Raw genomic sequence first — 25,174 nt, forward strand, 5'->3', positions numbered from 1 at the left:
TTAGATCGTAGTACTAAGTGGCATAAACAAAAACCATTCACGAGATTTGAATTTATGGTTGGTCCTTTCTTTCCCGCCAAAAAATGGTTGTAGCTATTAGTCCCATCACCCTCATCTGGCGAAAGCAAAACCCATGGTTACTCGCTTTGATTGCCACGTGGTGGGCCAGGTTGTCGCCAACGCTGTCTCTGGGGAGGAAACACTGGGTGACGTCAACCTTGTTAAGATCAAGGCCTTCAATTCTTGTTGTGTCAATGAATTTGAGGACGTTAAAGCCGTCTTCGTACTGGGAGGGATACCGATGCTCTGGCGCATGGCAGTCGTTGACTGAGGTGACTACTGCGAGGAGTTCGGTGGCGAGGCATTTGCAGAGGTTATTGTAGGGTTGTGAGTTGGCAGAAAAGAACACGAATCCACTAGATAACGAGTGGTAGTTTGGCGGCAACGTCGGTGGTGGTAGGGATGTAGAGGCGGAACCAGAGGTTAGGGGAAGGGTCCACCATTACGTCGGAGGTTTTGATAGAGTTGTCAGGTTTGTTTGAATGCGAGGCTTTAAAGTCGAAGAGGCTGATAAGATGGCGGTTGATAGTGTCGTTGGAGCGGCAAGTGGTGTCGATGACTACAGGTAACACCAAGCAGATTAAATTTGTAGACCAAATTTGCAAACTAAATAATGTGTCACCGATAAGAAATAATCACGTTAATTAAAATTTAAGTAATAATCTAATCATCAACTTTCATATAATTTAATTACAAAATTTAGAGCATCTCCAAAGAAGATGTCAAATTCAAAACGTCAAATTTCTATTTGATGGCTGACTTGACAATTTGACATATTGTCAATATTTTCCTTATATTCGATATGCCAAATTTATTGTTTCATTTATGCTTTTTATTAAAACAAAAATAATAAAAATTGGGTTGTCGTTGGTTTAAAAATAACTAGCATATGGGCACACACAAAATGTGTGAGAGATTTTTTTTTTTTTTTTTTTTTTTTTTTTTTTTTTTAAATTAGAGATATGTTAGGATTATATGTTTGTGAGACTTTGAAAAAAAAAAAAGCAAAATTTGTTTGTATGAAATTACATTTCTGCCCCATATTTCTTATTCATGTTCTGTCTTAATTAGAGGGTGAAACTGATAATTTGATAGGATTTTGGTTGACAATGAGTATTTTATTAATTAGTAGAAATAAAATAATACTTAAATATGCTAGCATTTAAGGTATAAGACAAGTAGAATGCCTTTGGACATAGCAAAAATCATATTTGAAGGCAGCTTCAAATTTAACATCTATTTATCCATGTTAACTTGGCCTTCTCTTTCATATCAGATTTGACATCTCGGTTGGAGTAAATGGTACGTCATTTGTTACTGTTATATATTTATGTAACAGTTTCAACATCTCATTTGGCGATGGCTTAGATGTCACAAAAAGCTTTTAATCTTTTTTCCTTCCAAAAACTAGTTATATTGATCTTGGACCAAATACAATGTGATCAATCATGGACGTGACTTTTGTGGAAAAGAAATATGAAAAGAGAAATGATAAACACCTATCATTTTTCTTCTCCTACGCATCATTGTTTAATCTAAAAGAGAGATACGTGAGAGGCTAAAAAATTTGTGTGAAAGTAGGCTCCCAATAGTGGAAAAATTCTCAAAGGTACTATAGTAAAACCTCTATACTGTCATAATGTTAGGACATAACCATTTTATTACTATAAAGAGGTTATTACTTAATAAGTATAGTTTAAAAAAATAGGATTTGGCCACCATACTTACATGTATTAATACAATCACCACGAATTATATTTGACTGGCAGATGGTGATTGTATTAAATACGTGTAAATATCCTTAAAAAAACAATTGCATGTAAGTATTGTAGTCAGTCCAAAAGAATATAATTTTTTTTACTTGGTTATCTTTAATGAGAGTTGTATGGATACAAAGAACTATATTAGTAATGTAGCATGCCAATTTTCAAGATGCAACAATGGAAAAAGGCACAACTAGTCTCTAATATCAAAAGTATGCCAAGAAGGTGTAAACATGCTTGAGAAGCTTGAAACATTGTGGCTTCACAAAAAATTGTCCATATTGACGAGATTTTTAGCCTAAATTTAAAAATATAAAACATTGTTACAAACAACTCTTGAAAAATATTTTAATTTATTTAATGGGAACTGTCATTGGCAATCCAAAAATCTCAGTTTGCAATCCTCACAAGTGTATTTTTTTTAATGTAGAAAGGTTGGAGAGCAAAATGTGTTGGAGTATAAAATGAGAACTTTGGAGTGTAGATAACAATTTCTTATTTTATATTTTTATTTGTGATATTACATATTTTTGAATTTAATAGTAATTATTAACATGTGTAGGCAAGTTTCGTTAAGATGGGAACCTCGAAATTTATAACCTATAACACATAATTAAAAATTAACCCCACTCTAGCAACTAAGCACGCCACTTGTTATACATAGAAGAGTGTGTTGCGTGGTATTGAATTACTAAGAACGGGTATGCTTTGGAGGATAGGAACGGACTAAACACAAAGTTTTGGGTGGATCCATGGGTTCTTAGTGGGGAGCCGTTAATCAACAAAGTTGGTAATGTTAATGATTTGCCTATGAACTCTTGTGTTGCAGATGACATAAAGATAGATAGTGGGGCATGAGCAAATTGAGGAATGAGCTTCCAGAAGAGCTAGTGCAAATAATAGCCAGTCATCCAGCTGGTGTTTTGGGTGTTGGCATGGATAAACAAATATGGGGACAAATTGCTAATGGCCTTTTTAGTGTCAAAACAGCTTATGAGCTCCTTTTGAAGGCGATGAATGGCCTGCTTCTCCGTGGTATTTTATATGGAAGTTGACTTGCCCACCAAAAATTAAAATTTTTATGTGGTTAATTTCCAAAGGAACTTTTAACGAATGAGTAAAGGGCCAAGAGAAATCTGGCTGAATTTCTCTCGTCCTTTATTCTTCGAGACTGCCCAAGAGCAAGGAGTAATTAGGAATTGATGGGAATGCCTAGACCGGTACGACTCTCCTTTAATCTTGATGCTACAGCTTGGTTGTTGGCTAATTTGAAATCCAAGTTAGTATGGTCTGAACAAATTGGGTGGAGCAATGCTTTTATTTCTACTTGTTGAGATATATGGAAATGGAGGAATAAACAACTCTTTGAAGACAACTTCGCAAGGCCGCAATATCCCAAAGGTGTTATCTTTAAGGTTGCAAATGAATGGTATGATGCCTATAAGTGTGTATGCTCTAATGTTCCTGAGATGCAAGTGTGTCTCTGGCTTGGGATCCACCTACTGCAGAGAGGGTGAAGCTTAATGCGGACGGTTCTCAGATCAATGCCACTGGAATTATAGGTGCAAGAAGAGTTTTTAGAGACAAGAACGGTGATTGCTTGGTCGGTTCTCTGTCACTATGGGCAAAAGGTCAGGTGGTTGATGCTGAAATTTTAGGGCTTTATTTTGGACTGAAACTTGGAGTTGACAAAGCATTTCAAGATTACACGTGGAAATGGATTCGGCTCTTGTGGTTAATTTAATTAATAATATGACCGATACGAGCTTTCATCATTTTGCAAACATCATTGATTAATGCAGACAACTTATGACATGCATAGCAAAATGCGAGTTAGTACATGTTTACTAGGAGAAGAACATGAAGGCATATGACATTGCCAATTGGATACCATTATTTTGAAAATCCTCATGATTGGATTAGAACTCAATTGTTTATGATATGGATAGCTAGTTTTTTGGGCAGTCCACCCGGTTATTTACCTCCCCCCAAAAAAAAAACAGAAAAAAACCCAAAAAGGAAAGGTTCTCACACACTCTTTTAATTTTCAACTGTTGGATCCAATGAATTGAAGACGATGAAATGATAGAAATTAACAAGATACACGTAAGAAGTAAAAAAAATGTAACACATCCAAAAGAAAAGGACAAGACGGCTATCGACCCTCCAAAGGCCCAAAAGCCGAAACCCATAAATCCCAATCGTCCCAATTCCCGAACCCTTGCGCCCTTTTTCCTTCCTCATCTAAAACTAGGACCATCGAGAGCTGTGACTGTGAGAGCATCAGCTATGGCGAGCGGAGACGTAGAAACGGTGGACTTCGAGCCCGAAGATGACGACCTCATGGACGAGGACGGAGCCGTCGACGCCGAGCCCTCCGCCTCCCCCAGGGCCCCACTCCCCAAGCTCAAGTCCGCTATCACCGGCGTTGGAGCGGCGTCCGCCGTCCCTAAGAAGACCAAAGGTCGCGGATTCCGTGAAGATCTCAATGCCGACCGTAACAGCCGCCTCGCTGCCTCCGACTTCGACTCTCTCAACTCTTCTGACGGCCTCGAACCCCAACGATGTAAGCTCTCTCTCTCTCGCGCTCCCCCTCTCGCTCCCCTCTATTGATTGGTAGCTATTACTTTAGGATTCTTGGGAGTTTTATTTGATAGAAATAGGTTCCTGATTCGATTGGTAGCTTGGATTGTATGTTTTGGGGAAAGTTTCAATTTTTAAATTGACTGGTAGCTAGGGTTTGAGGATTCTTGGAGTTTTACCTGATAGAAAAGGTTCTTGATTGGATTTGTAGGATTCTTTTGTTTGTAATTTAGATTTAATGCAAAAGGATTAAGTTCTTGGAAATTTCTGCTCTTGAGGATTCTTCCCTGTTGTTTGTCCGGATTCATTGGGGAAAATAGGTCTATCTCTGTGGGTATTTTTTTTATTTTTTTTATTTGTTTTTTTGGGGGGAGGGGGTGGGGTGGTAGTGTGTGTGTTTTGTGATAAGATATAATTAAGTTCTTGGAAATTTCTGCCCTTGAAAGTGGAATTTGGATTTCCATTCTTGAGTTTGAACTTTGGATTTCTGTTTTTGAGTTTGAACTTTAGATATCTTGAGAGATTATTTTGTGTGAATATACTTCAGTTATTCACATATGTATCTATACAACACGTGGTTGCTTTTTTTCATGTGTCACAGTATTCAACTGCTTTTTATGCAATGGATGAGAGTGCTGTTTTAATGGGTCATGAATTTTGGAGATGGTTTTATCTCATAGTACCCCCTACTTAGTGTTCAACAACAGGCAGCAAGGTCAATGTTTTGGCAAGAACGAGATGAGCGTGAGATTATTTTAAATCTTTTTTTCTTCTAGAGGTTTTTCATGAAAAAGAAATAATACAAAGAATATGGGAAGCTCCTTCTCCAAGGTGCAGAAAAGTCATTCAATTTTCCATTTTGTTTTCATTTGAAAGCTTATGACTTTTAAACTACATGTTCTTTCCTTCTTTTTTGGCAACATAGGATCTTTTTGGTTGCACTGAGGGGTTAAATTTTATTTTCTCTGTTACCGGCAATCTTGAACTGCTTTTCTAGAGACTTAATATGAACTTCTATGGGGCTAGGCTTCTTTAGTTAAGCATAGCCTACCATATGTGCAGTCTAGCTCTAGCATCTGCTTCAGTATTCTGTACCAATAACAGGGTCCTAGTTATTTGGAAGTCATGTTTTCTTTTATTTTTTATTTTTCTTATAGGTGTGTATATAGCCTCATGTTCTGTTCATTATCTTTTCTACCTCTTTGCAATTTTTCTACTAGTTCAAATTTAAACGTTAAGCTTTAATTTTAATCTGTTTCATTTGACCTCTAGTGGCTAATATCATATATTTTGGGTTGGTGGCTCATAATTTCAACTACTGAAAGAAGCTGCTTGAATGTGTACCAAGTCAAGAATTCATTCTTTATCTCAACTACGAAGGAACTTTATTAATTTGCTTATTATTGCCTTCCATTGCTTCTTTCAGTTATGCTCAGGCCTCAATAGTTGAATTATTTAGAATAAATCCCGATTGTTTTGATTCTGGTCAGTCAAGAATGATATTCTTGTGCAGTTTACACAGAACCTTTTCTTTCAAATTAGAAAGTTTTGTATATTTTTGTAGCCATATAGGAAGGACATTATGTTTCCTACTTACATATAGTTTATCTTTGCATCCCCTGACAGTTTCTTCCTTTCATTTTGAAAATGTCTACAGCCGTTGAGGGATGGATTATTCTGGTCACTGGGGTACATGAGGAGGCCCAAGAGGACCACCTACAAGATGCATTTGGTGAATTTGGGGAGATAAAGAATTTGCATTTAAATCTTGATCGCCGCACTGGGTTTGTGAAGGTATGATTGAACTTCCATTACAATACATGAAATTTTGATGTGCATTTTTTAAAATTATTGGAAAATGAAAAAACTGTTGTAAAAACTTATTGATCAGTTGTGGAATATGGAGAATACCTGAATAGAACAAAATAATGTTATGGATGAAATTGTTTGATATTTTCTAGTCAAGGATGGAAATGTTTTTACTCTAGGATATTAATCAATCGAAAATCAGCAGAAGTGACCAGAATTTTCAGAAGACCATGAAGATTTTGAATTGAATTTTAGAAAAAATACAATCTGTTGGACTACCAGTCATTTTAATTAAATGATTGGACTTAGAATACACCAGAATATCGTCAATGAAGACAATAACAAATCTATCCAAGTAAGGCTGAAACACCCGGTTCATTAAATCCATAAAAGCTGCTGGTGCATTCGTCAACCCAAATGGCATAACCAGAAACTCGTAATGACCGTAACGAGTCCTGAACGCCGTCTTAGGAACATCATCCCTACTAATCTTCAGCTGATAGTACCCAGACCTCAAGTCTATCTTAGAAAATACACAAGCACCTCTCAGCTGATTAAACAAATCGTCGATACGAGGCAATGGATAACGGTTTTTAATCGTCACCCGATTTAATTGCCTGTAGTCGATACACAGCCTCAAAGTCCCATCTTTCTTTTTCACAAACAACACTGGAGCGCCCCAAGGCGAAGTACTAGGCTGAATGAACCCCTTATCCACTAATTCCTGTAACTGAACTTTCAATTCCCTTAACTCAGCGGGAGCCATACGATAAGGAGTTAATGAAATAGGATTAGTACCTGGAAGTAACTCAATAGTGAAATCCACGTCTCGATCTGGGGGTAAACCAGGTAAATCCTCAGGAAAAACATCAGGGAAGTGTCTGACCACTCTCACATCCTCAATTCTGCTAGGAACGGTCTCATCTAACACCACATGAGCTAGATACCCCTGACAACCTTTAGACAACAACTTCTTCGCTCGCAAAGCCGAAATAACACCGTGTCTCACCCCACTCTGCTCACCCACAAAGGTAACCTCAGGTAGTCCAGGACGGTGAAACGTAACTACTTTCCCGTAACAATCAATGTTGGCACGATAAAAATGCAACCAATCCGTGCCCAAAAGCACATCAAAATCGACAATATCTAACGGGATAAGATCAGCGGGCATAACAACACCCTCTACTATCACTGGACATCCTGGGTACATACAATCTACAACACATCTCTCCCCTCTAGGCATAGCGAACTCTAAATCGTACCCTAGAGGTGTGGGGCGAGGTTACGTTACTTGAGCAAATGTATGAGAAATAACGGAATGTGTAGCTCCACAATCAATTAAGACTCTAACAAAATAACCAAGAATGTTTAACGTACCCATAATTAGATCCGGGTTGTTCTGAGCATCCTGCAGGGAAATATTGTGAATACGCCCCTGACCCTGCTGTCGTCCGCCGCGACCTCTGCTCGCTTGAACACCACGACCTTGAGCTCCACGCCCCTGACTGGACTGACCCATCTGTCTCGAAGACCCTGCACTACTAGTGGCAATCTCACCCTGCTGATATTGTCCTCCCTGGCATTCTCGACCGTGGTGGAACCCGGCGCACCGGTCCGACCCCACAACGAGCTACCGCTCGGTTTTGTTCTTGTGGACCGCAGTCCACAAAAGGCCTCACTGAAAGGTACATGTGGGCATGGACATATAAGGCCCAGGCTCAACCCTCAAGTCGTCGATGTGGGATCTTACAATCCACCCCCCTTAGAGAGCCCGACGTCCTCGTCGGCACACCGTGCGAGCCTGAGTCTGGCTCTGATACCAAATTGTCACATCCCGCCTTCCCTCGCAGTGATATTGTCCGCTTTGGCATTCTCGACCGTGGTGGAACCCGGCGCACCGGTCCGACCCCACAACGAGCTACCGCACGGTTTTGTTCTTGTGGACCACAGTCCACAAAAGGCCTCACTGGGTATCAGAGTACGCAGCTGATATTGTCCGCTTTAACTATCTCCCGCTGTAGTGGAACCCGGCGCACCGGTCCGACCCTACAGGGGAGCTTCGTCTCACGGGTTTGTCTTCCTCTGGACTATGTCACAGCAGGAAGGGCCTCACTGGAAGGTACATGTGGGCATGGACATATAAGGTCCAGGCTCAACCCTCAAGTCGTCGATGTGCGATCTTACAATCCACCCCTCTTAGGGAGCCCGACGTCCTCGTCGGCACACCGCGCGAGCCTGAACCTGGCTCTGATACCAAATTGTCACATCCCGCCTTCCCTCGCAGTGATATTGTCCGCTTTGGCATTCTCGACCGTGGTGGAACCCGGCGCACCGGTCCGACCCCACAACGAGCTACCGCTCGGTTTTGTTCTTGTGGATCGCAGTCCACAAAAGGCCTCACTGAAAGGTACATGTGGGCATGGACATATAAGGCCCAGGCTCAACCCTCAAGTCGTCGATGTGGGATCTTACAATCCACCCCCCTTAGGGAGCCCGACGTCCTCGTCGGCACACCGCGCGAGCCTGAGTCTGGCTATTATACCAAATTGTCACATCCCGCCTTCCCTCGCAGTGATATTGTCCGCTTTGGCATTCTCGACCGTGGTGGAACCCGGCGCACCGGTCCGACCCCACAACGAGCTACCGCACGGTTTTGTTCTTGTGGACCGCAATCCACAAAAGGCCTCACTGAAAGGTACATGTGGACATGGACATATAAGGCCCAGGCTCAACCCTCAAGTCGTCGATGTGGGATCTTACAATAATTGTCACATCCCGCCTTCCCTCGTAGTGATATTGTCCGCTTTGGCATTCTCGACCGTGGTTCCCGACGAGGCAGCATAATTCTGACAGAAGACACCAACTATTAGAATACTCACAAAGACACAGGACTGCCAAACCTAGGCTCTGATACCAAACTGTCACATCCCGCCTTCCCTTGCAGTGATATTGTCCGCTTTGGCATTCTCGACCGTGGTGGAACCCGACGCACCGGTCCGACCCCACAACGAGCTACCGCACGGTTTTGTTCTTGTGGACCGCAGTCCACAAAAGGCCTCACTGAAAGGTACATGTGGGCATGGACATATAAGGCCCAGGCTCAATCCTCAAGTCGTCGATGTGGGATCTTACAATCCACCCCCCTTAGGGAGCCCGACGTCCTCGTCTGCACACCGCGCGAGCCTGAGTCTGGCTCTGATACCAAATTGTCACATCCCGCCTTCCCTCGCAGTGATATTATCCGCTTTGGCATTCTCGACCGTGGTGGAACCCGGCGCACCGGTCCGACCCCACAACGAGCTACCGCACGGTTTTGTTCTTGTGGACCGCAGTCCACAAAAGGCCTCACTGAAAGGTACATGTGGGCATGGACATATAAGGCCCAGGCTCAACCCTCAAGTCGTCGATGTGGGATCTTACAATCCACCCCCCTTAGGGAGCCCGACGTCCTCGTCGGCACACCGCGCGAGCCTGAGTCTGACTCTGATACCAAATTGTCACATCCCGCCTTCCCTCGCAGTGATATTGTCCTGGGGCATAGGGAACAGCATCACCCTGATAGTGATAGGCACCACCTCTACTTGTTTGACCATAATTACTCGGACCTTGTATCTGTTGAATAGGTACAGGTGGTGGCATAAAGGTCTGCTGCGGCTTCTGCTGCTGACCCTGGGGACAATTCACAGCTCTATGTCCTACCTGCCCACACGTGAAACAACCACCGCTGCTATGCCTGCACTCGCCGAAATGTCGGTTATTACATCTACGACAAAATGGGACTCGGCTTCGGCCACCATCACCTTGTCTCTGGCCTCGAGCGCCTCCATAAAACCTACCTCCTCGTCCCTGTCCAGAGGTACTGAAACCACCACTAGACGAACTCGAACTAGTACCACCCCTCTTGAAGTTCTGAGTCTGGCGAGGCCCAAGCGACATTTGACTTTTTCCTTTGTCATCTTTCTTTTCATCACTGTCACTCGACATATTCTCTGAGTCCTCAATCCTCAATAGTATCTCGTAAAAATCCTGGTAGGACTCACAGTGAGTAGTAGTCGCCATAGAACGCCATCTCTTCCTAGTGCCTAAGCGGAAACGACGAAGCATCTCCGCCGGATTACCAGCGACGTCAGGATAGTAACGAGACAGATCAGTGAACTTACGATAATACTCGTTAGCCGTCATCTTTCGCTGTTTCAACTCGGTGAATTCCTGTTTCTTACGATCAATGTACTCAGGGGGCACAAACCTCCTCTGAAACACATCCTTGAAAACATTCCAATCAGTCCTCTGAGCTGGCGTCAACCTACGAAGCTCCTGCTCCCACCAGGCTGCAGACTCCATCTCCAGAAACCATGAGGTTGTCTCGACCCACCTCTCCATAGGAAGGTTCCCCTGATTGTGCAACACACGGAAAGTCTTTTGTATGTGTTCCAACCATCGCTCTGCGCCTTCGTTGACGAAGATTAAGTTCCTTCTGAGTAAAGAGATACTGAAGACTTTTGTGATCTGTGAAGATCCTACACTTCTCTCCGTAAAGATAATGTCTCCACAACTTCAACGCAAAGATGATAGCAGCCAACTCCAAATCATGTGTAGGGTAATTCATCTCATGGGGTTTCAACTGCCGCGAAGCATAAGCAATCACCCTACCATGCTGCATCAATACACATCCCAGACCATTCAAGGAAGCATCACTATAAACCTCGAAATCACCACTATCGTCCGGGAGTGCCAAAACAGGTGCATGAGTGAGACAATGCTTCAACTGCTGGAAACTCTGCTCACACTTATCATCCCACTCAAATTTAACATTTTTCCTTGTTAACCTCGTTAATGGCAAAGTAATCACCGAAAAATCCTTAACGAATCTCCGATAATACCCTGCCAAACCAAGGAAACTTCTCACTTCGGTGATGGTTCGTGGTTGCTCCCAACTCTCCACAGCTGCAACCTTCTGAGGGTCAACCAGAATACCTTGAGCAGAAATGATGTGCCCCAAAAACGCAACTTGATCTAACCAGAACTGGCACTTGTTAAACTTAGCATACAATTGGTGTTCCCTCAACCTCTTCAACACCAAAGTAAGATGTCGAACATGCTCCTCACAACCTCACGAGTTCAATGGTGTAATTGGTTTCTTGATTTGTGAAGGTTTGAGTATATGTGTGTGTTGTCCGTATGTTGAAGAAAGAAGAGGAAGAACTCGGGGAGAGAGAGAGAGAGACAAAGACAGAGAACAGACAGAGAGTGAGGGAATCCCGGGAGAGAAAGAGAGTGTGTTGCACAATCAGGGGAACCTTCCTATGGAGAGGTGGGTCGAGACAACCTCATGGTTTCTGGAGATGGAGTCTGCAGCCTGGTGGGAGCAGGAGCTTCGTAGGTTGACGCCAGCTCAGAGGACTGATTGGAATGTTTTCAAGGATGTGTTTCAGAGGAGGTTTGTGCCCCCTGAGTACATTGATCGTAAGAAACAGGAATTCACCGAGTTGAAACAGCGAAAGATGACGGCTAACGAGTATTATCGTAAGTTCACTGATCTGTCTCGTTACTATCCTGACGTCGCTGGTAATCCGGCGGAGATGCTTCGTCGTTTCCGCTTAGGCACTAGGAAGAGATGGCGTTCTATGGCGACTACTACTCACTGTGAGTCCTACCAGGATTTTTACGAGATACTATTGAGGATTGAGGACTCAGAGAATATGTCGAGTGACAGTGATGAAAAGAAAGATGACAAAGGAAAAAGTCAAATGTCGCTTGGGCCTCGCCAGACTCAGAACTTCAAGAGGGGTGGTACTAGTTCGAGTTCGTCTAGTGGTGGTTTCAGTACCTCTGGACAGGGACGAGGAGGTAGGTTTTATGGAGGCGCTCGAGGCCAGAGACAAGGTGATGGTGGCCGAAGCCGAGTCCCATTTTGCCGTAGATGTAATAACCGACATTTCGGCGAGTGCAGGCATAGCAGTGGTGGTTGTTTCACGTGTGGGCAGGTAGGACATAGAGCTGTGAATTGTCCCCAGGGTCAGCAGCAGAAGCCGCAGCAGACCTTTATGCCACCACCTGTACCTATTCAACAGATACAAGGTCCGAGTAATTATGGTCAAGCAAGTAGAGGTGGTGCCTATCACTATCAGGGTGATGTTGTTCCCTATGCCCCGGGACAATATCACTGCGAGGGAAGGCGGGATGTGACAATTTGGTATCAGAGCCAGACTCAGGCTCGCGCGATGTGCTGACGAGGATGTCGGGCTCCCTAAGGGGGGTGGATTGTAAGATCCCACATCGACGACTTGAGGGTTGAGCCTGGGCCTTATATGTCCATGCCCACATGTACCTTTCAGTGAGGCCTTTTGTGGACTGCAGTCCACAAGAACAAAACCGTGCGGTAGCTCGTTGTGGGGTCGTACCTGTGCGCCGGGTTCCACCACGATCAAGAATGCCAAAGCGGACAATATCACTACGAGGGAAGGCGGGATATGACAATTTGGTATCAGAGCCAGACTCAGGCTCGCGCGGTGTGCCGACGAGGACGTCGGGCTCCCTAAGGGGGGTGGATTGTAAGATCCCACATCGACGACTTGAGGGTTGAGCCTGGGCCTTATATGTCCATGCCCACATGTACCTTTCAGTGAGGCCTTTTGTGGACTGCGGTCCACAAGAACAAAACCGTGCGGTAGCTCGTTGTGGGGTCGGACCGGTGCGCCGGATTCCACCACGGTCGAGAATGCCAAAGCGGACAATATCACTGCGAGGGAAGGCGGGGTGTGACAATTTGGTATCAGAGCCAGACTCAGGCTCGCGCGGTGTACCGACGAGAACGTCGGGCTCCCTAAGGGGGGTGGATTGTAAGATCCCACATCGACGACTTGAGGGTTGAGCCTGGACCTTATATGTCCATGCCCACATGTACCTTCCAGTGAGGCCCTTCCTGCTGTGACATAGTCCAGAGGAAGACAAACCCGTGAGACGAAGCTCCCCTGTAGGGTCGGACCGGTGCGCCGGGTTCCACTACAGCGGGAGATAGTTAAAGCGGACAATATCAGCTGCGTACTCTGATACCCAGTGAGGCCTTTTGTGGACTGTGGTCCACAAGAACAAAACCGTGCGGTAGCTCGTTGTGGGGTCGGACCGGTGCGCCGGGTTCCACCACGGTCGAGAATGCCAAAGCGGACAATATCACTGCGAGGGAATGCGGGATGTGACAGTGCATAAGGAAGTGAAGGCCAGATGTTAAGATGGTTTTTTAACTCTAAGAAGTGAAGGCCAAATGGCTTTTGACCTATTCTGACTGCTTAAAAAGGGAATTCAGAAACGTGCATGCTCTTCTCAAATAAGAAAACGGTAAAGAGGAAATCAGAAAGTTGCCTTTTCTATTTCGTAACAGTAGCCCGCATTTTGGAGTCTCTCGTGGCCAATTCATTTTATCATTGTTACGTGGTTCCTAGAACATACTCTAGAAACCACCTCACCTACGTAGATCACTTCTGAACCTTGATTATCCTGTTCTTACTCTCTTTACTTGGTATATTGGCCAGTATTTTAACCCAAGTCTGGACTACATAATCTTTTTAGGCTTATAATGATTACTGGAAACTTTGTATTCCCTGTATTACCTGGCAAATCTTCTTATTTATTTATTTTAACTGGAACCTTAAGGCTCCAAATCTGAAATGGTGGTCTTATTTCCCTGTGAGATCAGTACCTTTTGTTACATTAATCAGGTGCTTTGATGGTACAAAGTTGAAGTAGGGCGTGAGGCTGTTGGTTTTTGCCTACAACAACAATAAAGCCTTATCCCACTGAGTGGGGTTGGCTGTATGAATCCTAGAACTCCATTGTACACAGTTCTGTGTCACGTCTTCCGTTAGATCCAAGTAATCCAAGTCTTTTCTTAAGAGTCTCTTCCAAAGTCTTAGGTCTTCCTCTATTCCTTCGGCCCTAAACTTCTGTCTTGTAATCACATCTTTTAACCGGAATATCTATAGGCCTTTGTTTCACTTGTCCAAACCACCATAACCAATTTTCTCTGATCTTTCCTTCAATTTCGGCTACTCCTACTTTACCTTGGATATCCTCATTCGTAATCTTATCCTTTCTCATGTGCCCACACATTCAATGAAGCATTCTCATCTTTGCTACACTCATTTTATGTATGTGTTGATGCTTCACCGCTCAACATTCCGTGCCATAAAGCATTGCTGGCCTAATGGCCGTCCAACTTAAATTTTGAATAAAAACTGTTGCTTAGAATGGACCTTCTGTTATTTTGGTAAGCAACTGAACTGGGAGTTCTTACATCCTAGTGGACCCAATAAAAAAAAAATGATCTATTATGGAATGGAAATATTAAAGTGCTGAAACTGCTTGCAAGGATGTTAAATGCATATGTACATCTGTGATAATATTGTTCTAGTAAAAGCAATAATATGGATTTTTTGTATCAAAATGCTTAGCAGTCATCTTTCTTGAGCCACAGTATTTTTGCATCTCGCATTAAGCTTTTGAACCACCAAATCAGTATATTGCTCAAGTCTAAAGTTCCTTATGAAGTGTAGTCTTTGTTGTCCTATTTTAGAAAAATAAGTATTGTATTTATGCAATAATATAGGATGGCAAAAATGCTATTTGACATTCTAATGGACTTATTTCTTGCTTTTGTTTTTGGTGATGCGCCATTAAATTCATAAGACAATATGGATGATTAGAAGGCTTCTGGACGGTGTTTTGACCGGTTTCTTATTCAGAAGTTAAATAATAGTTCTTTAGTGACGTAAATGTGAATTATTTTTTGTATCAGGGATATGCACTGATTGAATATGAAAGTTTTAAAGAGGCAAAAACTGCGATCGACAAAATGAATGGAGAGACATTACTTACACAAGTTTTAACTGTTGATTGGGCCTTCAGCAATGGATCCTTCCTTGATGGATCCAGGAAGAACTCAAGGTTTTACTTTACTCCAAAGCTTGTGAAATTTTCGTATAGGGACCTTTATAATAATGCTCAATACCTTTACAACTAACTTTCAGGCATGTGTTTCTTCAAACATCTTGTGTTAACATTTTCATTTTTTGCAGACCACTAAGAGAACGTCGCTCAAGGAGTCCTAGGAGGAGATACTAATGTGGCGTGCGCATTTATATCATGAGGGGACACTGATTTCATACAGGGGGTAGGATATTTAAAACCTCTAGTTATTGGAGCTTCGAGGTGGTGTGTACAATTCACCTGTTTTATGACCCCCACTTCTTTCCTACCGTGGTTTCAAGTGATGATTTCCCGGTTCAGAGATTTGTGTTTGTTAACATGTGGATGTTTCTTTGGTGTGATTTACTTTTTATTCGACTTTGAAGCTGCTTGCTAAGACCGTGAATTTTGTAACTTCAGTGTAGTTTAACCTTCTTTCATCTATCAAGTTTTTTGTTTCTTGTTTCTTTTTCTACCGAAACTTGTATATCGGTAGAACGTTACATTTTTTATGCAGTGATGAATATATATGATAACGTCCGTCTAGTCGGGTTGAATCAAACATCATTGCTGCAATTAGGAGCAGCCACCAAATCCGGCGGTCGTAGCTAAATGTCGTGTTGAGGTTCATGGGTGGAAGATCAATATAGTAGTGATACTTTAGCTCGGCCATCTTGATTTGGTTCGAGAGAGAGCATCCACGGTATTCCCTGAAGGATGGAATTGGAAGGAGGTAAATGTAATTGAGGAAATTCTTGTAGGAGTATTTGGTTCGAGAGAGAGCATCCACGGTATTCCCTGAAGGATGGAGTTGGAAGTAGGTAAATGCACTTGAGGAAATTCTTGTAGGAGTCAGTCAGAGTCATGGAAGTGGAGGAGGATCTATGTTGGGAGTGCATATCCCTTATCCCGACCACGAGTAGAAGCTTTTGCCTCTTAAAAGAGTCGCATGTGAACTGAACCAAGGCCATAACCCTATGTTGAACATTCTTTCAGCTCATACATTATTAATCTCCAAACATCAAAAAATCTCATGGAATTGTTGAGAGCTTTTGTCATTAAGTACTACGGTTTGGTGGTATTCCTCTTCGCTTAGAAGTGAGAGCTCATACAATAATTAATCTCCAAACATCAAATAATCTCATGGAACCGTTGAGAGCTTTTGCCACTCAATACTACATTTTGGTGGTATTCCTCTTCGCTTATGTTGGGGCCCAAAAATGTCACATACCAATTCGACCAAGTCTCAAGGCCCAATTGTCATGCAAAGCCTACATTCAAGCCCAAACACATGCCAAGGCACGGAATCAACGAGGAATATATTTACCAACGTGCCATGCCATGATGATTAAGCCGGACATTCACGCCATGCTCATGCCTACTTCCTTAGTCACTATCCATGCTTAAGCCCAAGTCACGTATTCAGGGTTCGTCAAGTGGATCGTGAAGTGGATGGTTACAAAAGGTTATCGGGCTTACGTGGAATCGGGGTCATGGAAGACTTTGGGTTGCTTAGGGGCCCAAAGATCCAAGCCCATACCCTTTGTATCTCACGCAGGCATTATTGAGAAAGAATTAGCCTAGTTTACTCATTTCTCTAACAAGCCAACTCCCTTAGTTAGGACTGAACTAGATTCTTGTATTAAATGCATGTTAAGCCTAGTAAGTCAGGCATTTAATGCTGACCTTCCCTTCCTAGCCTACACAGACAACCAACGAACGAAAGCCATGAGGCACGCTATCAGAAGTTGTGCCTATGGAAGGCCGCCCTAGGAAAGCCGTGTCTCAGAAAGAAACAAATTGTAGTTCTCAACAGTGCAACTATCTTACACCAAAATAGGAATAATAAGAGGGCTAAAGAGAAAGGAGGGGAAGACCAAGCTACAAAGGGAGATTCCATTTAAGCCTAGAAAAGAACCCTCCATCTACAAAACGAGGGAGAAAAGCCATTAGAGGGGATTGGAGGAACATGTAGAGTAATAGAGAAAGAGAAAGGAGAAACGCAGTGAGAGAGAACCACCCAGGAAATAAGTTCAGAAAGTTCCAATTAGCCTAGAAGCATACTTCATGCCTCAAGCATCATCATCCGTGCAACCTTAGTAATTTCCATAGCTTTCCATTAAGCATCTCAACCATGAAAAGCCTTATTATCACCTCAGGAAAGCCCAAATCATCTAGCAAAGAATGCCATGCAGCCATGCAATCCTTTCTCTCTCATGTAAACTGATAATCTTATAGCTTCCACACCACGCTTCACTTAAGCAAGTCATTATCTTGATCAGTCATGCTATCTTTGAGTCATTGATGTTACCGGGGTATTTCTTAAGACAAGCTAACTCTTTCGAGAGATCCCGGGGCTTGTTACAAATTCGTACCAAGGGAGACAAAAGAACGTTCTCAAAGCCTAAGTCCACTTCGACCTAAAAGTCCTCCAACATAAATTGGCGACTCTGCATGGGATAGGTCGCAATCTTGATTCAATGGCTCCAAGATCCAAAAGACATGCTACCAGGAATGGCAACGCCTCAGACGTAGGTGAGGCTATTTCCCGACTCGGCAAGTCTCAATGTGAAGGCCAACGCCAGGAAAGCCAGGAAAACCTAGACGAATATGACATGCTTGACATTATTGCAGCCATTCATGCCTTCGGTGAAGCCCAAAAAGGAATTGCTACGTCTGTGAAGGAGTTGAAAAACTCAATCTCAAAGCCAAGCGAGAAAGCTAGTGACAAGGACTGCATGCCTAGGAAAAATTCTTCTCAAGATGAGTCAGCTGTTGCTGCTGGCAAGGGTCCTGAGAAAACACCATCCTTTGTCACTCAGGAAGACATCATAGCCATGCTTGAAAAAGAGCTGCACAGGAGTTCGGAGGACTGGAAATATGTTCCTAAGCCACTATATTCAACCAGCATTCTCCATATGCCGTATCTTAAGGGATACTAGACTCTCAACCTTGTTTTCTTTAATGGGAGGAAGGGTAGCCATAAGGAACATATAATCCGTTTCATAGACGCTTTGGGTCTTCATGCCGACGACAGCAACCTCCGTCTCAAGGAGTTCTAAAAAAGCCTAACTGATCATGCCTATACTTGGTACATCACCCTTACACCAGGTTTCATCAGGACCTGGTAAGAGTTGGTAGACAAGTTTTATAAAAAATACATCTAGCATGAAGAAAAAGTCACAACGACTCAGCTTAACAACACGCAGCAAAAGCACAAGGAAGATATGGTGACTTTTGCTAAATGTTTCCAAGGCCTCACCCTTGACTGCTATGACGAGAAGAATGAGGAAGTTCTTGTGGAGATTTGCATCAGCAACATTGTAGCTGACTAAATGGTGTACTTGGAGAACATTGGTATCAGCCAATTCTCGAGGCTCTTAGAAGCAGTGAAGAAGACCAGCTTGTCAGTCAAGCCTTTCACAAGGAGATCCTAAAAATTTGACAAAAATGAAGCTTATTATACCCTAGCCGTGGATGACAAATCCAACTACAACCCACAAAAAAAAAGGAAAATGAGAGCGATAGGGAAACATATCCTCCACTAGCGTACAACGATGAGGAATTCCAAGCCATCCTTGATACCATGCTCGCAGATCGGGCCATCAAGCTGCTCCAGCCGTACAAAACCCTTCTAGGGAAGATAGAAAGGATTGCAGGTATTGTCACTACCATTAGCATGTGGGACATCCCTCTACTGTATGTAAAACTTTGCGAAAAATTCTTCATGCAAAAACCTCAAAGGGATACTAGAGCTGCCATGTAAGACGCAAGCCATAGACATTGACCCTCTACCGGAACATTAAGGGAATGAGGTAGCAGCTGCCATTACATGCTCTAGAGATGACGATGACTACCATCTGTGGAACAACTACACCAAGCCATCGGAAGCCATTTAGGAACCTTTCGGGCATATGGAGAAAGCTTACTAATGCAAATACTCCAAACCGCAGAGCTATAATACTCCATGGCCTCAAGTTGAGGGATGGGGAGATGAGGATGCAAATCTCATGGATTTTACCCCAAGCCTAAGTGACGAGACCTTCACCATCAATATGCTTGAAGAATACAATGAGGAAACCTCGGAGGAGAAACTGTTCAACCAAGAAATGACGGCTGTGACTTTGTACAGCTTTCCCAACATGTAAGCCGACGCAGTTGAGCATTACCTTTCCTAAAGGCAAGGGCCCACTACAACGCAGGTCCTTTAGGAAAACCCGAAGTTCAAATCTCTCTTCTACCAGCTCGAATATGGCCCGGAAGCAAGGATTGCTGCTGCTGAAGCTCTCATGCATGTTTCCAAGGACTATGACCCTCAATGCTATACTACCTAGCAGCATAAGGCTTTCCTTGAGAACAACGCCATTATCTTCACTGACGAAGATATGGAAGTGGCTATCCCTGACCATCGAAGGCCAGTGTACTTGGAAGAGCAGATTAATGACATCTTCATCAGGCGAGCTTTGGTTGAAACTGGGTCATCCGTCAACATTTTGCCATTGGTAGTGCTCATTGCAGCAGGCGTCCCAACGTCAAAAGTGGTAGGGTCTCAAATCTCTATTAATGGGTTTGGGAACAGTAGTAAGAAAACTATTAGATCCATTGAGATCGACTTGAAGATTGGCCCTATCAGATCGTTTACTAAGTTTTATGTGATGGACATCAACGTGACTTACCACGCTCTGCTCGGAAAGCCATGGATAAACAAGCACAGACTCGAGGTCTCCACCTACCACCAGTGCGTTAAGGGAAGGATTGGTCTGAGGCCTATTCACATCCCAGGAAACTAGATGCCATTCAACCTAGACGAAGTTCACTATTCTGATGCCAAGTTCTATAATGATTTCTCAAATGCCAGAAGTGGGATATCACAGGTCTTAGGGGTACCTTTACCCTATTGGGAAGAAGTTCGAGATCTCAGTGACCGAGAATTCATAGCCACAGTGGAAAGAGGAAAACACATACAGCCAAAGACTAATATCCTTGCCTACACTTTACCTCAATGCTCCAAGGTCATGCTTCCCGACGGCCATATCGTTTACTGGTTATAACGGGTTGGGGGCATGGCCACATTGTGTGGGAAACCCCCGAGTATGAAGGCACTGCACGCCAAGTAAATAGCGCCCTTAAGGAAACCAAAGACATGTTTGCACCTGCTACAAATGACGAATCCCACCAAAAAATCATGCATGCGCCAAAATGCATACAGGATGGATCCATTACAGTGGTGGAAAAGCTTGAAGAGATAAACCTAGTGTTTCCTTAACTGTTGAGGAAAAGAAAAAACTAGTTAGCTTGTAAAATGAGTTCAAGGATGTCATTGCTTTGGAGGAATTTCCACCAGAAAATAGAGGCTAAAATCAAAGTCGAGGTAGAAAAGCTCCTGGCGGCCAGATTTATCAAGCCTATCAAGCACCCTTTTTGGCTAGCAAACATTGTCCCAGTAAAGAAGAATAACACTGTCCAAATCTGGATATGCATCAATTACCAAGATCTCAATGCAGCATGCCCAAAGGACGAGTTTCCATTGCCTAACATAAACCTCAAGATCGATTCAACCTCAAGGCAAGGCTTTATGTCATTCAAGGACGGCTTCAGTGGATACAACTAAATCAAGGATGTCTACCAAAGATGATGAGAAGACGGTTTTCCACACGCTATTTGGAAACTTTTACTACACAGCTATGCCATTTGGACTCAAAAACGCCGGTGCCACTAATCAGCGAGTAATGATGGCAACTTTTTTTATGACATGATGAGGAAGGAAATGGAAAACTATATGGACGACCTCGTTGTGAAATCCAAAACTAAGGAAGGGCATTGGGAAGTGCTAAGGAAAGTGCTTAGGAGATGCCGAGCATATAGGTTAAAGATGAACCCCAAGATATGCACCTTCGGTGTTTCCGGGCAAGTTCCTGGGCTTCTTAGTACATCAGCGCAGCATCAATGTAGATCTCAACAAGGCGCGCACCATATAAACCCTCATGCCACCGACAAACACAAATAAGCTGAAAAGTTTAATGAGGAAACTGTCCTACATTCGGCACTTCATCCAGGATTAGCAGCAACAACAAGAGCCTTCGCCATACTGCTTATGAAAGGGAAAGAATTCATGTGGAACGAGGAATGCACATAAGCCTATTAACGAGTCCAGCAGCTAGTCACCAACCTTCGTACCATGAAGGCACTAGTTTCAGGCATTCCGCTCAAGCTCTACTTAGCCGCAACAAGCACTATTGTAAGAGCTCTGCTTGCCCAAGACAGTTCAGTCGGGGAAGAAGCATTAATCTACTATGTCAGCAGACAACTAAGAAGCGCCGAAACTCGCTATGAGAAGACAGAACTCATTTGTCTAGCTCTCGTCTATGCATCACATCGATTGCACCACTATTTCCTAGCCCACAAGTTGCACCTTATGGCAAAGTCTGACTTCGTAAGGTACTTGTTCACTAGACCTATATTATCTGGTCGTTTGGCTTGTTGGTTGCTCAAACTTTCTGAATTCGATATCATATATATGACGTTTAAGGCTATCAAAGGCCAAGCTGTGACATACATGCTAGCATTGTTTCCCAAAGAATGAGAGACCATTATTTCCAAGGAAGTCCTTGGTGCACTGCCAGAGATAGCTACCACCGCTATGGAAGAAGAGTCATAGGTCATGCATTTAGATGGTTTTTCCATAGCCACAGGACAAGCTGGCATTGTACTTATCAATCTAGAAGGCCAAGCTACTGCCCTATCCTTCAAGCTAATATTTCCATGCACAAACAACGTAGCTGAGTATGAAGCTTTCATCATGGGCCTTTCCATAGATAGGTAAATGGGCGCAGGTAAGATACGAGTCGTAAAGGACTCGAATTTAGTCCTCAACGAGGTCCAGGGAAGCTTCACAATGAAGGAAATAACCTTGGCACCATATCGTATTATAGCCGAGAAACTCATGGCAAGCTTCAAGCAAGTGTTGTTGGAACATATTCCCGGCACAACCAACAGATATGCGGATGCCCTAGCCACACTTGGCTCTAAGCTTACCTTCATCGAAGAACAACTCAACATTGTTGTGATCAGAAGGAAGGCCCAAGCCATTGATGCAGTCTTTCTGGAGGAAACGTCAGAGGATGACGATTGGAGGAAAGTTGTCAAAAGGGAATTTTCCAACCCAAGCGAAGAGCTCAGTATCAAATACCCTAAGGATTACATCAATGTTGTTGTGACACTCTACAAGCACCCATCCGGATGAAGCACAAAAGCGATTGCACGAAATCTATGAAGCCACATGCAGAGTCGACCAAGTAATAAGTCTCTATCACCGACTACAAAGAAAAGGGTATTACTGGTTAGAGATGAAGCAACAAGCCACATGCATCCAAGCTGAATGTCCAAAGTGTACCAGAACGCTTTTCATAAGAAAGGCATTTGTAGTTTCCATCACTAATTATTAGAAGTCCTCATACTTAACCTTCTTCATTGATAAGACACTGCCAAGCAATGTCAAGGATGCGCGCAAACTGAAAGGGACGTCCAAGAGGTACTTCGTTGATGGGGCAACTCTAAATTTCCACAAAAGGTAGTAAGATAATGTCTTGAGTAGTTACATATACAGGACCCTTGACACAAATATACATAATACAAGTTCCATATAGATTACTTTTCAAGACAATTTCTTTCAAATTTATTAAAATTTCATGTACGAATTCTTGAATACCTACTATGGTGGAATATTCATGTGGTATTTTCTCAAATTTTGCACGTGTGATACATGTACCTTCTATTTCTCCAAGCTTCGATTCAATGGGGAGCCATTGAGATGCCTTGGGCTATCCGAGTCATCACAAGTCATGCAAGAAGTACATGCTGGAGAGTGCGGTGAGCACCAAGGAAGGAATAAGCTACATAAGCAGTTACTGAGCCTAGGATACTATTGGCTAACCATGAGGGAAGACATGCACAACATGGTCAAGCGATGTCATGCTTGCTAAGTTCATGGAAGCTTAATCCACAAGCCTCCAACGCTACTGTAAGACATGTGCACTTTTTTTCCATTCGATTTAATAGGAACCATTAACCCGGCTTCCGAGGGTCACTTATGAATCCTAGTAGCCAATGAGTACTTCACAAAGTGGGTGGAAGCAATCCCCCTTAGGAAAGAAACACGAGTAGCGGTATCTAATTTCATTAGGGAATGTATCGTTTACCAATTTGGGATACCTTACAATATAGTGAGTGACAATGGCACACATTTTGTAAACAAACAAGTAAGTGCCACACTTGATGCTTACAGGATCAAGCAATGTCGCTCCATGCTATACTATCCCCAGGGAAATGGTCAAGCCGAAGCCACAAACAAAATACTGCTAAGGATACTAAGCAAGATGGTACACAACTATGTTGAGGGCTAGAACACGCATCTCCCAGACATCCTATGGGCCTATCACACATCTCCAAGGAATGCTACGGGTTTTTCCCTTTACTCCTTGGTGTATGGATTCGAAGCTATTTCTTTTATGCAAATGATGATGCCCACGACAAGAGTTTTAACGTTTAACGATGTGGAATGGGATGTTGCAGCTTGTGCAGACTGAAGGTGGAAAGACCTTGAGTTACTCGAGGAAAAAAGAGCATAAACAACTAGGAAAGCAGCCGTATACCACCAACAAGTTACCAAAGCCTACAACCGCATAGTCAAGCCACGCAACTTCAAGGAAGAAGATCTTGTCCTCAGGACAACCGAGCACATAAGGATGTAGATTTTCGGACCTTCGAAGTTTGCCTCACATTGGGAATGACATTTTGTGGTCAAGATAGCCTATCGAAGTGGTTACTATACTTGACTTCAGTCAAGGAAAGTATACTAACGAAACCTATCAATGCCAAGTGGCTAAAGCCTTATTACTGCTAAAATGCTCATGCTTATTTTAGAAGAACAAGCTTATTTTATGCAATAATGATCATTTTACTTACTCTATGAGGTCTTGTAAAGCCATGCAATGATTAATGTACCCCAAATTTTAATGAAATGAAGGAGCATTTTGTCAAAATCTTTGGTACATTTGTTTCTTTACATTGGCAAAAGTAACTAGAATGATTTCTTCTAAACAAGCTATAACAGTAATCATGTCAAGGCTATAAGGAAAGCCTACGCCAAGCAAGCTGCCCTAAGAGGCAAATCATGCTAAAGCTATACTCATGCAACATGCCTAGCCTATCAATGCCATGCAAGCTGCTCAATGGTTTAATGCTTATGCAACATGCCAAGCCAACACACCATGCAAAACCATTGAGTCAAGCAAATAAAGTTTTTTCAAAGCTATACTTATGCAACATTCTAAGCCTATCAATGCCATGCAAGTTGCTCAATGGTTTAATGCTCATGCAACATGCCAAGCCAACATGTCATGCAAAGCCATTGACTCAAGCAAATAAAGTTATTTCAAAGCTATACTTATGCAACAAGCCAAGCCTACCACTGTCATGCAAGCTGCTCAATGGTTCAATGCTCATGCAACATGCCAAGCCAACACGTTATGCAAAATCATTGAGTCATGCAAATAAGCTTTTTCAAAGCTATACTTATGCAACACTCCAAGTTTATCAATGCCATGCAAGTTACTCAATGGTTTAATGCTCATATAACATGCCAGGCCAACATGCCATGCAAAACCATTGAGTCAAGCAAATAAAGCTTTGTCAAAACTATACTTATGCAACATGCCAAGCCTATCAATGCCATGCAAACTACTCAATGGTTCAATGCTCATACAACATGCCAAGCTAACACGCTATGTAAAAGCATTGAGTCAAGCAAATAAAGCTTTTTCAAAAGCTATACTTATGCAACATGCCAATGCCTATCAAGCCAAGCAAGGAAAAGCTTTTAAAACCAGCAAGCCAATCAGTGTTGAGTAAGTCAAGCTCTTCTAACATGTTCTGCTTCCCTACGGAAGCTACAACATCTTTTCCATTTTTCCTCAAGGAAACTCACTAACAAAGTGCCA

General features: G+C 43.0%; 3 protein-coding genes and 1 pseudogene across 3 annotated transcripts; 3 read left to right on the top strand and 1 right to left on the bottom strand.

Annotated features, from left to right (window-relative positions):
• On the bottom strand, positions 1-1,115 carry LOC137742954 (probable carboxylesterase 18; annotated as a pseudogene).
• Positions 1,116-4,018: 2,903 nt separating this feature from the next.
• Positions 4,019-15,642, top strand: LOC137743299 (RNA-binding protein Y14-like). Its single transcript, XM_068483164.1, has 4 exons — positions 4,019-4,389; positions 6,064-6,200; positions 15,007-15,155; positions 15,287-15,642. The coding sequence occupies exons 1-4, from the start codon at positions 4,113-4,115 to the stop codon at positions 15,330-15,332; spliced, it is 609 nt and encodes a 202-aa protein (XP_068339265.1). The 5' UTR covers positions 4,019-4,112; the 3' UTR covers positions 15,333-15,642.
• A 3,919-nt stretch (positions 15,643-19,561) lies between these two features.
• On the top strand, positions 19,562-19,966 carry LOC137742955 (uncharacterized). Its single transcript, XM_068482888.1, has one exon. It carries the CDS (start codon positions 19,562-19,564, stop codon positions 19,964-19,966), a length of 405 nt encoding a protein of 134 aa, XP_068338989.1.
• Positions 19,967-21,999: 2,033 nt separating this feature from the next.
• Positions 22,000-22,419, top strand: LOC137742956 (uncharacterized). Its single transcript, XM_068482889.1, has one exon. It carries the CDS (start codon positions 22,000-22,002, stop codon positions 22,417-22,419), a length of 420 nt encoding a protein of 139 aa, XP_068338990.1.
• Positions 22,420-25,174: the final 2,755 nt, after the last annotated feature.

Source organism: Pyrus communis, chromosome 8 (assembly GCF_963583255.1).
Source record: "Pyrus communis chromosome 8, drPyrComm1.1, whole genome shotgun sequence".
Taxonomy (NCBI): domain Eukaryota; kingdom Viridiplantae; phylum Streptophyta; class Magnoliopsida; order Rosales; family Rosaceae; genus Pyrus; species Pyrus communis.